This window comes from Centrocercus urophasianus, unplaced genomic scaffold (genome assembly GCF_019232065.1).
Source record: "Centrocercus urophasianus isolate 14NV4802_14NV808 unplaced genomic scaffold, USGS_Curo_1.0 seq_434, whole genome shotgun sequence".
NCBI lineage: Eukaryota > Metazoa > Chordata > Aves > Galliformes > Phasianidae > Centrocercus > Centrocercus urophasianus.
In genome coordinates, this window is record NW_024885016.1 from 2,100 (window position 1) to 18,310 (window position 16,211).

Sequence of the window (16,211 nt, forward strand, 5' to 3'; positions counted from 1 at the left end):
CCCTGACCTCCTCTTCTCCAAACTAAACCATCCCGGTTCCCTCATCTGCTCCCCATAAGATTTGCATCATCTGGATCAAGCAGTCATAGAAGGAGACGAGGTTGGTCGAGCAGGACTTACCTTTTATGATCCCACATTGGCTAGTTTCTGTTCCATGACCGTGCCTTAGTGCAGGAGTTGCACAAACGCTTTTGTTGCAGTGTTGCAGCTCGCAGTGACGGTGCCTGATGCTCTCGCTTTGTGTCGGCAGTTCTTTGTGTTCTGCCACGGGCTGCTGCAGCTCTCCCAGCTCCTGGTCTCCAGCTACTTGAAGAGCTCCATCTCAACCATCGAGAAACGCTACGGCCTCTCCAGCAAGACATCAGGGCTGCTCGCGTCCTTCAACGAGGTGAGCCCTGCTCACTTCCCCCATCCACGCTCTTCCCACCCTCCTCTGCTGGCATTTCTGAGGCTTCTTGCTTTGTGTCCTGCTGCAGGTGGGGAACACGCTGCTGATTGTCTTCATGAGCTACTTTGGGAGCCGCGTGCACCGGCCCCGCTTCATCGGCTGCGGTGCCATCCTGGTTTCCTTGGCTGGGTTCCTCATGTCCCTCCCTCACTTCATCACAGGACCCTATGAGTACGACCAGTCCGTTGCCAGTAGGTACTCTAGGAACTTATTTTATGCCTTTTGGGATAGAGGAAGGAAACGATCTTCTCTTGAGGCGTCAGCAGCTGCAAGATGAGTTTTAATGAGCGAATTAAACCATCTCAGTGCCCAATGGAAACAGCTGCCCGGGGGGAAGGCAGAGCCAGGAGACAGCTTGTATGCTGGAGCCAGAGGGAGGGGCATGAGGTGGGCATGAAGTTTGGTTCCCCTTGTCCCATGCTGCAGCCAGGCAGCAGGAAGGCCTTCTCCAGACATCAGGGCTCTCATCTTCCATGAATTGCACCAAGCTGACCTCACCCATAGCACAGAAGCCATCTCTTCCATCAGCTGCACCAAGCTGACCCACATCAGCTGTTCCTTTACTTTCATTTTCCTGAGATAAGGCACGCTGTGTACATTGACCCCTGAAGCTTTTTACGGGAAGGAAATTGGAGCTGTGGGAAGGAGCGAGGATGGCAGAGGAGGTGAAATGTCATCTGCAGTGGGTGAGCAGCAGCTTCACGCCCATCTCCTGCTTGCGGGGCATCTCCCTTCCTGCCTATGTGCAGCTGAGACATCTGAGAGGGATTCCTTGGGGTTTAGACCCTGTCTAAAAGTCAACATCTTGTGAGAAACAGGCATGTATATATCTATCACTCATGGAGAACAGGGTCGGGGTGGAATCGGGAGCTTCTTCCTGAAAGAAGGCGAAGGAATGAGAAGGAAAGAAGGGAGAATACTTCTCTCTTGTGACACCGTTCCCAGAGAGGTGGTGGATGCCCCAACCCTGCAGACACGCAGGGTCAGGGGATGGGGCTCTGGGCACTGATGGAGCTGTGGGTGTCACCATGCATTGCAGAGGAGTGGGACCAGGTGACCTTCATGGGTCCCTTCCCAATCAAACCATATGACTCTATGAAGTTCTGCCACAACTCTCCAGCAAATCCTATAGGAGCCTCCAGTGAATGCTTTTTCTCTGGCTCTTCAGAGAGCAGCTGGTTTGCTCAGCTATGGGCACTAAAGGAAGATGGAATAGGTGAATAATTCACAGCTGCACACAGGGATCAGGTGTAAGTGGTGGTTGGATAACAATTAACCACTCATTCTGGAGTGGGTGCTGCAGGTGGCTCTGTGTTGAGCACTTGGATTTGCAGGTGATTTAGGGTGTAATGAACATCCTGTTGTGAACGCCTCCCCTACGGTCTTATTCAGGTTGCCCAAGGAGGCTGTGGATGCCCCATCCCTGCAGGCATTCAAGGCCAGGCTGGATGTGGCTCTGGGCAGCCTGGGCTGCTGCTTGGCGACCTGCACACAGCAGGGCTTGGAGCTGGATGAGCGCTGTTGCTCCTTTGCAACCCAGGCCATTCTATCATTCTATGATATGATTATATTTCTGTTTTTCCTGCTCGCTGCAGGGAGATTGGAAGTAGATGATCGTGAAGGTCCCTTCCAACCCAAATCACTCTTGCCGCTCTCTTCTTTTCTCCTGACCAACCCTCAGACCCTCTCTTTTCCCCACAGGTGTGTTCAGCAACACCACCGACCTGTGCCAACCCGAAGGCATGGGCTCCTCAGGGAACCTCAGTGACTCCATCTGTGCCCCCCACACCGCCAGGGAGAACCACGAGGTTCTCCTCGTCATGTTCATCGCCCAGGTGCTGCTGGGCATCGGCGGTGTCCCCATCCAACCCTTCGGGATCTCCTACATCGACGACTTTGCCAGCGAGAGGAACTCCCCCCTCTACTTGGGTAAGGCTGGGGCGGTGGTGGAAAGAGGGGAAAACGGAATTAACCCTCTGTATCAGGAACAGATGGACCAGGTGTGCTGGAAAATGTGACTTAGGGGAGCAATTGGGATTGCTTTTAGGTGTGGGGAAAATGATAAGAGGCTGAAACAGCAGGAACAACCATCTAGAGGGTGGGCAAGCATCCTTCAGTGCAACGAGTGGGGGCAGATGCATGAGAGAGATGTCTCACGGTGGTGGGATGGATGAGATGGTCCACACAGGTCCTCCAAGCCCTTCAGCATCTATTATCTGTATTTTGAGCTGGATGGGCCTGCAAGGATGGCTCAAAAACAGGTCACTGCTGTCTGGAAGCGCCCTATGAAATGGATAAGCCATTTCTGGAGACAGCCAAGGTCAGGCTGGATGGGGATCTGAGCAGTGCTGGAGCTGTGGGTGTCCCTGTGCGCTGTGGGGAGTGGGACCAGATGGCCTTTAAGGTTCCCTTCCAACTCAAACCATTCCGTGGTTCTAAATTTTGCTCCAGACCTTTGGAGCTCATTTAAAAGAATGGGAGTGGGACCTTCAGCATGTTTATAATTTTCATCGGCAATTCACATTGAAGGGTTTGCTGATAACTGTTATCACCTTCACCCTGCAAAGGGCGGGCAGTAAACTGGCAATGGAAATTAACACACGTGGCATGATGACATCAAAAATCCCTTGAACAACTTAGTTTTATCTAGATTTATGATGTCAAAGGGCACATCTGGCTCCCTGGGGGAATTTCGACTTGCTGAGAAGGCTGGAGAAAAGTAGCAAGGAAACATCTGAGTTTTGCAAAACCTTTCCTGCACAAGGAGCCTGGAAAGCACGGGGTTGTTATCCCCATAGATAGGATAGATCTCAATAGGAGAGAGGTGAGAAAGCTGCTAGGAAACAGCCCACAGTGGGGGCAGGTGTGGTGGGAGCCACCTGCAGCCCCCACGGCCCCTTTGCACGGGGCTGAGCCCCTCTCTGCTCTCTTCCCTGCAGGCATCCTGTTCTCCTTGACCGTGGTTGGGCCTGGGGTGGGCTTCATGCTGGGCTCTGGCATGCTGCGTTTCTACGTCGACATCGACAAAGTGGCTGGAGGTGGGTGAGGGCAGCAGCTCTGCTCAGCCATCCGTCCCCATCGTGCTGAGTTGCTAAGGAGCGAGCTGAGATGGGACCCTGGGCAAAATGTTTGGGTGGGTGACAGTCCAACCCACAGCACAGAGTTGGAACTGGGTGACCCTTAAGTGTCCCCTCCAACCCAAACTGTTCTGTGATTGGTAGCACGGCACGAGCCAGGTTGGATGTTGTACCGTGGGACGCGGGTTAGTAGGGAAATGTCAGTGGTAGGTGGGCTAGGTGACCTTGGAGGTCTTTTCCAAACTTGGTGATTCCATGCTTCAACAGAACCGTGGAATATCCAGAGTTGGAGAGGACCCACAAAGACCAGTGAGCTCAGCTCCTGATCCTGCACCTCACCACCCAACCTTATGGCTGAGAGCTGTGTCCCAGAGCTCCCTGAGCTCCGGCAGCTCAGCCCCATGCCCACTGCCCAATGCAGCAGAACCTTTCCCTAACACTCAGCCCGACCCTTCCTGACACCTTCCCCAGCTCTCCAATTTACTGAGATCTCTCTGAAAGGCCTCTCTACCCAGGAGGGAGTCAACGACTTCTAATTTATTATCAGCTACACCCTTACTTAGTACACCTTCAGGTTGCTCGGACCTCAGAACCGATGGTCCCCAGGGTGGGAACCTCCTCCATGGAGCACACCGTTGTCTTGGGTGCCTGGGGCCACTCAGCATCACGCCTTCGTTGCACTGTTGGACTCAGACTAAACACCATTCCATCTGTTTGTGCTGCAGATGAGGTCCTGCTGACCAACAAAGACCCACGGTGGGTTGGTGCTTGGTGGCTCGGCTTCCTGGTGGCAGCCAGCCTTGTGGCCGTGTCCGCAGTGCCTTATTTCTTCTTCCCACGGGAAATGCCAAAAGAGGTAGGAGAGGGGCTGGGGATGGTCCCTGTGGCATTGCACACAAACATCCTTCCTCAAGGAAGGACGTGGTGTACGGGCAAGGTGGGGGTGGGTCAACGATTGGACTTTTAATGGTCTTGGAGGTCTTTCCCAACCTTCATGATTCTGTGAGTGGAGACGGTGGGGGTGGGTTGGGGTTGGACTCGATGGATTTGGAGGTTTCTTCCAACCTTAATGATCCCGTGGTTCTGCGAGTGGACGTGGTGGGGATGGGTTGATGTTTGGATTCGATGGCCTCAGTGGTCTTTTCCAACCTTAATGACTCTGTGATTCCATGTGAGCTGTGGTTTGGCCTCACATCCAGCATCAGTTGTTCTCGCTTAGGCTCTATGCTAAGCACAGCCCAGTTGAGTGAAACCCAGCCATGTGCAAGCAGCTCAACGGATGCAATGACTTCATGGGGGGACACCAAAGCAGCGCTTCTGTGCAGGAGAATATAGAACCAGGAAAGCCCTACGTGATGGAGGTCCTGCTTTCTCACCCTCCTGGCCCAGCTGCACTCCCCACATCCCAGGGGAAGGAATGGTCCTTCTCCTTCTGCCTTGTCCATCTCGGGAGCTGCTGGCAGCTGTGACGCTGCTGGCCCGTTTCCTATGTATCTGATGAGGAAGTCAATCCTGTTTCATAGGAAATACAGACAACGGAACAATGCATCCCCAGCTTTCTTGAGAAGTGCCCTGGCTGTGTTTGAAATACTGAGGCTGGTGGGTAGTTTGTCTCATTTCCACTGCTAAACCCCATTTTTTCAGCACTCACTTGCACACAGGGTTGCAGCACCCAGCTTTGCTCACACCTCAGTGCTTCCAGTGGGGTCTCAACCTCTCAGGATCCTTGCTGAGCAAATTCATACTTGTGCCAGCAGACAGAACAGCTGCTGGGCTTCCCAAGTGCTGTGCTGTGCTGTGGTTCTGGCTTTCTGGCAAACAGAGCATGGCAGAGAACGACTCAAAGCATGTTGTTCTTATAAAGGAGGTGTGACACAGGAAGGCTGGGGATTCTTTTCGCTGTCGGAGTCCCATGGAGGTGCTTGGTTGGTGAAATTGCATTCTTTTCAATGTCATGGTCATGCTGCAGCCTGTCTGGCTGCCTCTCACACAGATTTCATCTCAGAATGCTAACACTTGTCTAAACAAGCACGTGCACCTCCTGGTGCAGAACAGCTCTTCTTTTCTCTGGAAATACCACATCAGCAAGTGATTCCTCAAGGGATTTGGGCTCCTCCTGCTTGTGAAGTGTCACCAGTTGGACCAGCTGGGCTTTTTGGGGGGGGATGTCGTGTTCTACCCCTGTTGGGTTCCCAGAAACGCTGCAGCCCTGTGAGGCAAAGGGGAGTCCTCATGCCTTCATTTTCTTTCTCCCAGCTCACTCTGTGCACCTCACCTGAGCTCTTGGTCATCCCTCCAGACCACAGCACACCCTCCCCAATGGACATCATCCCACAGACATCTCTGGCTCGTTGGCTAAGAGAGATGGAGGATTTTCATTCTACAGCCACGTTTCATCTTCACGGCTTCTTTCCTTTGAAGTTCCTGGAAGGACATTTGCACTTTGTGTTAACACTAATGAGAGTTCGCTCCTTTGATCTTCTTTTTTCTCATGAATCAATCTCTCCATCAGTGCTTTTTTTGGTTCCCCTGCTTTGAAACCCATCAGTGCATTTCTAGCATCCTGAATAACACTGCTGGAGGGACAACCACAGCGAAGCCATAAAGTTGTCATCGTCTCAAGTTGAAGATAAGAAGAAAAGGCCTTTAGTGGACAAACTGCCTCCAGTCAAGACCAGTTTTATTCCAGTCATTCCAGTTTAATGCTGCCTGCATTTCTCACGGTTTTGTCCCAGACCTTGAACGTCTTCCAGTTCCCCAGTAGGCAGTTGGGTCAGTGCTGTACCATCCATCCCGGGTCTGAAAGGGGAAAAGGTGCCCTCTCAGCACCTGAAACAAAAGAGGAAGCACTAACCTTGTTCAGCACTGTGCTGAGGACCTCTCCAACCCGAGGAGCCCTCTTTTCCAACCATCCTGACTTCTGCTGGTTCTCCCAACGCAGCTCACTGCAGCAGGGCCGGCGCTTCCCCACCTCTCCTGGAAAAACCGTCTTCAGTTCATTCTTACTCCTTCCGTGGCTGCACCACGTGGAGATGGACCTGGAGCATTTGCTGTTCTCCTTCTGACATACTGGATTTCCATTGCTTATTTAAACTCTGGCGTTGTTGAAGAGGGAGAACAGGATGCTGTGATCCACCCTTTGTCAGCCCCTAGCCCAGCGTAGCCCATCCATGTGGAGCACACAAGAAGAGATGACTGAGACAAAGCTTCTTTTGTGCTGGGTCCTTCTTCATCCCAGTGCCCCACGTGTGTTGGATCAGCTTGGAGAAGTGAAACATCAGGGCTGTAAGGAAGCATGAATATGAAAGGAACCATGCCACCAAAGATAGGAGGGAGAGAACAGGGGTGGCCAGAGGATTCGTGCCTTTGCAGTGGATTTTGGGGGGCATTTCATGGCAGGGCTGGATGGGTGGGCAGTGTAGGAGCTCTCAGGATATGCAGCAGTGCAATGGCTCTGTGTTGGCCCCCAAAGAGCATCTGCTGGGATTTCTGCTTTGTCCCTGGGTGAGATGAATCCCCTGTTGCCCATCCCTTCAGCTCTCGCTTGTAATTCACCCCTGAATTGTTTGAGGAGATGCCTGAAGGCAAAGGGAAACACCAAGGTAGGAGACCTATGTGGGCAGAGCAGAGGTTTGGGATGTCACCTCCCTTCTTCCATGCTTAAACCCATCCATCTCATGGCTGGGTGATTCAGCATTGGGTTGTCATGGTTAGGGTCGTATGGTTGGGTCGAGGTTGGACTTGATGGTCTTGCAGGTCTTTTCCACCTGAGCAATTTTATGATTCTACGATCTCAGCAGTGCCTCACACTATGGGGCAGGAATTGGCAAACCAAGGTCAACATCCTGCAGACAGATCAGCAGGGAACTTCCCAGGTCCCATGCTGTGGGATGGCAGTGACTTGCCTTTTTCTGTCCCAGGGACTTCGTGCAATGGAGAGGAAGCGAAAAATAACTTCTCCCATTTCTCTCTTGGGACAAATAGTCCACATTTATCCAAATCCTCCCACGTTGATCCAGCAGTGGCACGGTTTGCTTCCAGGGCACGGAGAAAGGAAAAGAACCCACAGGGAACTTTCAATGATCCACTCCTTTTGTGTTGTCAGCTGGTGGCCAAAGGTTAAAGAGCTGGGCAGGGGAATCCAAGCATTTGTTGAGATTCTTTCTCCCCAGAGCCCTCTTCTCCATTAAAACCTCCAAGCACCAGCCTGGAAATAGAGGACATTTGGGGAGCACTCGGAGGGCAGGTGGCAGAGTGCAGTGGTGCAGAAGCGGCTGCGTTACAGGAAAGTGTTGATCTCAGTGGTTGGATTTTCCCAATGGAATGTCAAATACAGGAAGAGTTAAAAATAATCACCTGGCTCCACCTGAGCGAGGCTGCAGGATGGCTATTTCAGCACTCAAGGAAATGGGACCCTGGGGGACCCACGTCTGCTGGAAGAGACACAGAGGAGCGTTTGTGAGGAACACGACCTTGTCAGGAGGGAGGTGGGTGCTTTTCCAGGCAATGAGGTTTCACGTTTTGTTTGTGCAACACCTAAATAGGTTCGCTGACTTTGCTTTGCACTGTGCCTGGAGCGGCAGGTTCAGCTCAGCCAGAGGGGAAATCTGCTGGAAACCACAAATTAAACACAGAAAATCTGTATGTCACAAAGCGGGTCATTTATCCCCTTCTTCCCATGGTGTATCCGCGTGAAACCAGGCTGCAGTAGCCACCTCCATCTGCAAAGCAGGTCCTGCTCTTCCCTTGGCTCCCAGCCCTGCTCTGCTGTGTCTGATTTATTTGTGTCTGTGCATGGAAATGGGACAAGAATGCTCCATTTTCTTCTCCAAAGGAGTGATCAGGCACTGGCACAACTGACCAGAGAGATGGGGGGGTCACCATCCTTGGGGATGTTCCAGAGCAGTGAGGATGTGGCACTGAGGGATGTGGGATGGTGGGGTGGGTTGGGGACCTTGGAGGTCTTTTCCAGCCTCGTTGAGTGCATGAGCCAGTGGTTTTGCTGGTGCTTCCTTGGGGAACCCAACCAAGACCCCTCAAAAGCCAGCTGCCTCCTTCACCATCCCAAGAAGCCTGACAGCGTTAGACAAAACCCCATTGCAAAAAGCAAAGGATGCAACGGCAGCCCGGTCCATCGAGCCCTTTAAGGATCAACCCAAAACAGAGCACAGGGCCATTCTGCACGACATTTCCTACTTTTGGTTGTTTTCCTTTGGCAAGACACCTCAGCAGACGGCTGGGAAGCGCCGAGCCACCAACCTGCATTGTTTTACCCAGTGATGTCAGCATGCCAATGCGTGATGCAACACTGAAATCCCCACGGCAGGCAGGACCTGCTCCCTCTCTGCTTGCTTTCCCAGTTTTTCTGCTTCACCCCTCAGGAATGCATTTCCTCCTGCAGGAATATATTGTGAATCTGAGCCAGTGCATCCTGCGTTCTCCTCCAGGGCTTTGCTCCTTGTATGGAGATGCACATGGATCTGTCATGTTTACACAGAGGCTGGGGGGATGTCGAGGACTGGGGATGTGGATTTGGCTCTGGGTGTGCAGCCCTGCATGCTGTTCCCACTCTGAAACAACAGCAGCTATCAGCTGGGAAAGCTGCAGGGAGCAACAGCTTGAATTCGTTTTTGACAAATGCTTGTGGTTTTTGCTCCTGCCTGTCTGGTCCTGATGGAAAAGCGGGAGGAACTGGATTTGTATCTGTGCATTTAAAATGATGATATCAATCTCTGTGCTCTACTGATGGCACATGGAGAAGGAGCTGCACAGATCTCACTGCTGCTGTGCAGAGACTTCAGAAGAGAGTGGCATTCTCAGCACGGGACATCGTGACCTTTCCAGTGTTTAATGTCGTGCTTTCAGAGAAAAAGAGCTCATTTCAGCCAACAAACCATCCAGCTCTTGTAGGGAATGTAGAACATCTAATTTCCATCAGATGAACTCATTTGTCTGACTCACGTTAGCTGATGTGGGATGTCAGATGTGGCTCCCAGGGCTGCTGGCTGAAAATAAGCTGAGGTTTTCCATCAAACCATGCTCCCCCTGAGCTCCTTCGCCATGTAATGCTTCTGTAGTAGCACTTCTCACCTACTTCATGCCCTCATCCCACCAGTAAAAACCTGCAGAACGAGTGCATCCAAAAAACTCCCTTCTCCCTTGGCCTTCCTCTTGCTGATGCAGGATGATGTGCAGGGATGTAGGGTGCTGCTTTTGGATGGCTCCTAAGGGGGTCGGGATGGAGCTGGAGTGATCCAAGGGCCCCACGTCCCACCTCTCTTTCTCTCTCCTTTGGAGTGGTGGCAGCAGGACAGGCAGGATGTGGATCTCATCCTTACAAAGCTCCAACCATCAACTGACACTAAATTAGGGCTGTAAGCACCGAGACCCGGACACATCTGCCCTGCAGCTGCGTTGATCCCCAGAATGGAGGTCCCTTCCACGGAGGGAAAGGATATCCCTTCCACGCTGTTGTTCTTAGGGGCAAAACCTATAAAGGCACCAGAAGAGAGCAGAGTTGCTAGAATTCAGCTGGGATTCTCATAATCCAGAACAGTGGAAAGAGGCTGAGAGAGGTGAGGGGTCTGCAGCTGCACAGCACAACCCAGAGCCTTTGGCACATCCCTGTCGTTGCCTCTGCGTCCCCATCTCCATCTCCACTGAGGAGAAATGCTCATCCTCCATCCAAAACTGGAGAAATCCACATCCTCCGTCCCAAATGAGAGCTCCCTTTGCCTCATTTAGGTACACCTTGCCCAGGTGTACATCGTTTCTTGGGCTTGTGTGCCCATAGATATTTATGAAATACAATTCAGTCCTGCGGGGAAAAGGGGAAAAAAAGGCTCTGAGCCTTGTCATGCAGACTTCTGCATGCTCTCATCTTGATGACAGGATTTGCTGGCAGGACGCAAAGCATCACAAGCTCCATCTGTGGAGGGTGGGCTGCCCTCTGCTTTCCCCAGGCTGTGATTCCAAAGGGAGATTTCCCCTTCTTCCTTCAGCACAACTGTGGGAGGGGTGAGTTGGGTGGGAATGTTGGTACTGATCAACTCTTACCTGTCCACAGGTGACAAGTGGGAAGGAGATCAGCAGCAAGAAGAGCAAGGATGTGCTCTGCCAGCTCAGGTCGAGGTCCGAGCACGTGCAAAACCTCTCCCTGCTCCAGTTCATCAAATGTAAGTCTGTGGCAACCTCCTGCTTGGCAGGGAGTTTGTTTCTATCTGTGGTCTGAGTGAGGGAGTTGAGTGCATGGGAAAGAAAACATGCATTTGACCTCATCCTCTTGCTGGTCCATCATGGCTTCAAGCACTGGAACAGGTGTCCAGTGCAGGAGTGCTGTCCCCATGCCTGGAGGTATCAAAAAGACACACGGACATGGCACTAAGGGACGTGGTTTGGTGATGGCACTCAATAGGCCAGACTGATGGTTGGACTGGGTGACCTGGGAGGTCTTTTCCAACCTAAATTGTTTTGTGATTCTGTGTCTTCCCTGCTTGCTCGTCCACCCATCCTGGCAATGGGCAGTGTCCCGTTCATCCATCCTGTCAATGCTAATAGGAAAGAGGGATATTCCTCCCTGTGCTCAGCCCTCAGGATGCAGGTAGGCATCCTGCTGGCTCAAATGCAATTCACAGATTTCCTCCTTGTCTGCACACAACCCACAGCCCAGCCTGTGCTGATTCAAGCATCGTATGAGAGGGGCTCAGCCCCATCTCCTTGTCTGGGAGTGGGAGCACTCAGCACTGCCTGGCTTCATGGCTCATCTGGTCAATGGAAGTGGAAGCCAAAAGCTGCACCAGAACCAAATCTAGCAAGGAAGAGGGGGCAAACCCACAGCAGAACCACGAGAAGGGAGAGGGGCGCCCAGTTAGAGCAGGGTTTGCTGCTTGAGTACCACCATCTGCTACTGCTCAGCTTCCAAGTGATCACAGTCCTGCCCCCAAAACCTCCTCAGCTCCTGTCTGTCAAGCCTGGTGACAAGGTGACAGCCACGCTGCCCTGCTTGTCCTGCAGGGGATGGCTGCAGCCAGGGTCTGAGCGTTTAAAACCAGCTGCATGTCTGTGCAGGCTGGAATTAATCCAGGGCAATGAGCTTGTTTGGAAGTCGGGGGGCTTAGAGATGCACTTAGAACTGAAGGGAATCAGCTGGGTTTGGGTCTATTGAGGCTACGGGTCAGGTTTGTTTGACATAAATATTTGGTTCTTGGGCAATTACTTAAGAAAAGTGACCCTCTGCAGTCCATCCACATCTATTTCCCAAGTATTATCCCTTTCATTTATTGCAAGCTCTCTTGTTTTACGAAGGTCAGCACAGGGCAGGCACAGCCAGGGTGGGCAGGTTTTCATTCTGCTCTTTGCCCCACTCACTTGCAGCCCAATGCTGAGCTATAAGAGCCAACCTGTTCCCCCACTGACTTTGCTGCACCATCATTTAGCAAACCATTCACCCAGCACACCGCTGCTGGGAGCTGTCGTGTGGGAGCAGATTTATGGCGTTCAGTTGGGATTTTTCACGCTGATGCTCTGCTCTCTGCCCCCCAAAAATGAGTAAAAATGAGCTCCCTGTACCTGAGTAGTGAGAGGAGGAAGTGCCTGGCCTCTGTGTGGGGTTTGCATCAGGGCTGTGATAATAAATCCATTATTGCCAAGAGTTTATCCCCAAGTCTGAGCCCTGAGAATCTGTAATTTTGGCCAGGAAAGCAATCTTGCAGAGGTGACCAAGGTTTTGTAAAACCAGCAGTGGCAAAGCTCAGGGCTGGACCTCACTCAGACATCTGGAGGTTGGACTTGGTGATCTTAGAGGCCTTTTCCAAGCTTGGTGATGCTGTGATTCTCTGATCTCAGCCCCAGCAGCTCAATATATACCTCCTGCTTACAGAAATGGGGCTGCAGTGATGTCCAGTGCCAGCCTACAGCGCCATCCTTGCACCCACAAAACCCTCGCCAGATCCAGAATACGGATGGTAGGTGGTGCGTGACGACGTAACAGGGGCAGATTAGATGAAGCTGAAAGAAGTTAGAAGTTAATTAGTTAGAAGCTGACTCATCTGCACGCTGCTGGATGGAGATGGCCATTGGCAAGGAGATGTGGGTTGGGCCTCGTCTTCTTGGTGTTCCACCAGCATCCCAAGGGGTGCCAGGGGGGTACAGGGACAGGAAGCCCTGTGCATTTCTGCAGGTTGTGTTCCTGCACGTGGCCACGCTGACGGCTACAGGTTTCCTATTCGGGGTGGGATGAAGGAAAGCATCAGGATCCCGTCAGGAATCGCATCAAACTGAGATCACAGCAGACTGCTTCTGCCTCCATCCCAGGACTTCCCTATGAAAGCTTCAAAGTGAGGACAAGTTCGGGCCCATGGATGAGGTTCTCTGTATTCCCGTTTTCTCTGGCAGGTCTCTGGGCTTTGGGTCTGTGTGGGATGAGGCGTGAGGAGCAGCTTGCAGAGCTCCAGGGGCTGCACTTCAAGGACAGGAAGAGCTTTCCCATCCGCAGGCTCAACAACAGGATGGGGCTGTGTGTGGGGCAAAGCACTGGGGACCTTTCCAAACAGTGAGGTCAACTCCTGAGAAACAAGCAGGCTCCAATAACCAGAGCTATTCAAAATGAGGAAAGTCAGAGCGCTGTGGGGAGCAATCCTGGCTCCTGCACAGATGTGCTGGGTGACTTTGGGCTGCTCCCTGCTCCTTTTGCTGTGCTCCATTCGCAGCCTTTGGATCTGCTCGCAGCAATGAGATCAGTGAGCTAGAAGTCATTTCCATCGCTAATTTCCATTGCTAATTTCCAGCCTTCTGCTGGAAGCACCTGGGAGGACGCTCAGCCGCTGCTGCACAATTTGGGAATTAATCCATGAAAGGTGATCTTCAAAGCAATTAAAATCTGGGGCTCATGACCTGTTGGTTTCTCAGTGATGCCTAAAGATGGTTTCAACTTTTGTGGTTTTTTTAAGGGTTTTTTAGGACTTTATTCCACATGCTTTTAGTACCAGGCTACCTGGAGCTATAAGGCTATCCAACTACCAACCCATCTCACAGAATCACAAAAGCTGGAAGAGATCTTCAAACTCATCCAGTCCAACCCCAACCCATCCCCACCGTTGCCCTCTCATAGAATCGTGAGGGTTGGAAAAGACCTCCAAGATCACAAAATCCCACTGTTGACTCATCCCCACATGCCCATGCCCTTGTCTCGTGGACCTTGCACTCTTTGGACTCTCTCTGGAGCCCTCCTTTGGCCCCAGCATCTCCAGCTGTTTGCACAACCCTGGGAGCAGAATGTTGATCTCAGAGGGAATGCTCCCATGAAGGCGAGCTTTCCCTTTGCATTTGGTCACCCTCTGGCAGCCATGGAGAAGTCTTTGCTCTTCATGTGACTTTTTAGGACGAAAACAATAGAAGTGAATGCACAGCTTGGGGCAGCTCCTGGCAGATGGTTCTCCCTGCTGGAGCAGATAGAGAGATTGTCCCCATGTTTGTGAGCTGCTGGGAATTAACACCATTAATTTACAGCAAGGCCCTCGCATTAATCCTCCCTGTTAATTCCTTATCTCTGCTCCAACATATTGGCTTTCAGAGCTCTCATCTGGGAAGCTCATCTGCTGTTTGTCTGGAAGTTGCCTTTTATGTATGCCCTCTGCTTACGTGCTGCAAAGCAAAGGCATGAGCAGAACGAGGGCTCAGCATGGGGGAGAAGCAGCTCCGGGCTGGAGGTCTGCAGCTGGTGGGTGTCAGTGTCCCTCCAACAAGTCTTTGCTCAAGTACCAAGAGTTTGGCCTCGGGGGAATCTGCTGGCGTCGTTTCTTGCCTGTAATTCAGAAAAATGCATCTTAACCGTTGAAAGTAATAACAATAATAGAGAAGCATCTTTACTACCGAAACAGAAAGGACACTGCAGCTTCAACCACAGCAAATAAACAAATTGACACTTAGTGACCTCCCAGATGTTTTTCATGCCATGGCAGAAAGTTTCAGGGAAAGGAACCGAGGCTGTTTCCTTGGGACATGTATGCAACCACTGATGCTTCGACCCGGCTTCTTCTCGTCCAATCCACCACATAATATAACTGAAATGATAAACCCTGAAAGCACTCGTTCTGCCTTTTTATAAGGGAAATCTTTGGTAGACCTCACCAATCCCGAATTGTTAATCCTGCACAGGGTTTTCCATGGGTTCACACGACGGCTTGGGTTGGAAGGGACCTCAAAGATCGTCCAGTTCCAACACCACTGCTGCAGGCAGGGTTGCCAAAATCCTGCCCAAAACTTTGGGGAAATTTCAAAGCTATGCCATTTTCTATGGGTGATATTTTGCTGTTCCCCTCTGTACGCATCAGGCTGCCCTTTTCTCCTTCCAGATTTTCCTGTGGTCCTGCTGAGGAACCTTCGCCACCCCGTCTACCTGCTGGTGGTGTTGGCTCAGGTCAACCTCTCGGCCATGGTTGCTGGCTTAGCCACCTTCATGGGGAAGTTTCTGGAGAGACAGTTCTCCCTCACAGCCTCCTTTGCCAACATGATCATTGGTAAGTGTTGCTGTCGTGCGTGGGGACTTGCCAGGTTCTGAGCTCCTTCTTGAAAACCAAGGAGAGGAGAACAACTCATGGCAAGAACAGAGCAAGGAACCATCTGGGTTGATTTGTGCCCGTTTCTCTGGTAGGGATTGCTTTACACAGACCATTAGTGAAAGCTCTCTCAACAAGCATGCATGAAATAAAATGAAAAATGGCAAAAATACTCATGTGCATTGTAAAGACACTTTGCAGCAAGAGAGCAGCCCAGCTGGAGTCTTCATCTTCTCTTAATCTTCAAAATGCTTACTGTAGTTAGACTAATTGCTCATAAAAATTGGGCTAATTTCTTGCTGTTGGTATTGTTATGAAGGAAACAAAGATATTACAAGCAGGATATGTTCTCACGAGACAAAACTGCTTTTACTTTTAATACCCAGAACATCCGGTGTCAAGCTGGGACCTGTGTCATGTTAACCAAGATATGAGGAATAAGGCTTGAAATCAGCCAGAGCACCCAGGGATCTAGATAACAGACAGGGGGATCTTTTGAAATGTAATTCTAAGCAGCATCCTCAGAGTAAGGATCTTTGAAAAGTAAATCGGAAGAAAATAAGCAGAAAAGAGGAAGGTTAAGTGCTGAAATGATGGTGTTCTCCACTGATGTGCCCTACTGGGTCGTGCCCAGCCTTGATTTACTCTTGGCATTAAAGATGTGTGGTGTATTTCTCATATGGATTTATCCACCTTTCACTCCTGGCTGCTAAATCTTGCTTCTCCTTTTTCTGTTAGAACTGAAAGCTCTCATGTAGCCGGAAATCCTTTCCTTCCTTGGGTATTTATAGGGTATTTATGGGCTGAAGGCAACTTCCTTGTTGATCCTTTGATGAATTAAACACACTGCACTTCTTCAGTGTCCCTTTATAAGCTGGGATTTTCAAAACCCCAAGTCTGTCTTGGAAACCTTTACAGTTTTGTAATGATGAGAGAAGAAAACGGACACACTGTTACATCAGTGGTTCATTGTGCAGAAAATAGCTATCCTGGAATCCTGGAATGACAGAATTGTAAAGGTTGGAAAAGACCTCCAAGGTCTCCAAGTCCAACCCCAGCCCATCCCAACCACAACCACTTATAGAATCATGGAATCATGAAGGTTGGAAAAGACCCCAGGATCTCCAAGTC

The 16,211-nt window shown here is 51.1% G+C and overlaps 1 protein-coding gene across 2 annotated transcripts; it reads left to right on the plus strand.

Annotated features, from left to right (window-relative positions):
- The first annotated feature begins 303 nt into the window (after positions 1-303).
- Positions 304-16,170, plus strand: LOC122168669 (solute carrier organic anion transporter family member 2B1-like). 2 transcript variants are annotated; one of them, XM_042834185.1, is made up of 8 exons: positions 304-388; positions 477-639; positions 2,150-2,377; positions 3,388-3,486; positions 4,251-4,381; positions 10,592-10,700; positions 14,877-15,041; positions 15,819-16,170. In XM_042834185.1, exons 2-8 carry the CDS (start codon positions 504-506, stop codon positions 15,836-15,838), a joined length of 888 nt encoding a protein of 295 aa, XP_042690119.1. In that variant the 5' UTR covers positions 304-388; positions 477-503; the 3' UTR covers positions 15,839-16,170. The 2 variants fall into 2 exon arrangements, with proteins under 2 accessions (XP_042690119.1, XP_042690120.1); XM_042834186.1 differs by lacking the exon at positions 304-388 and having other exon boundaries at positions 523-643; positions 14,877-16,170.
- Positions 16,171-16,211: the final 41 nt, after the last annotated feature.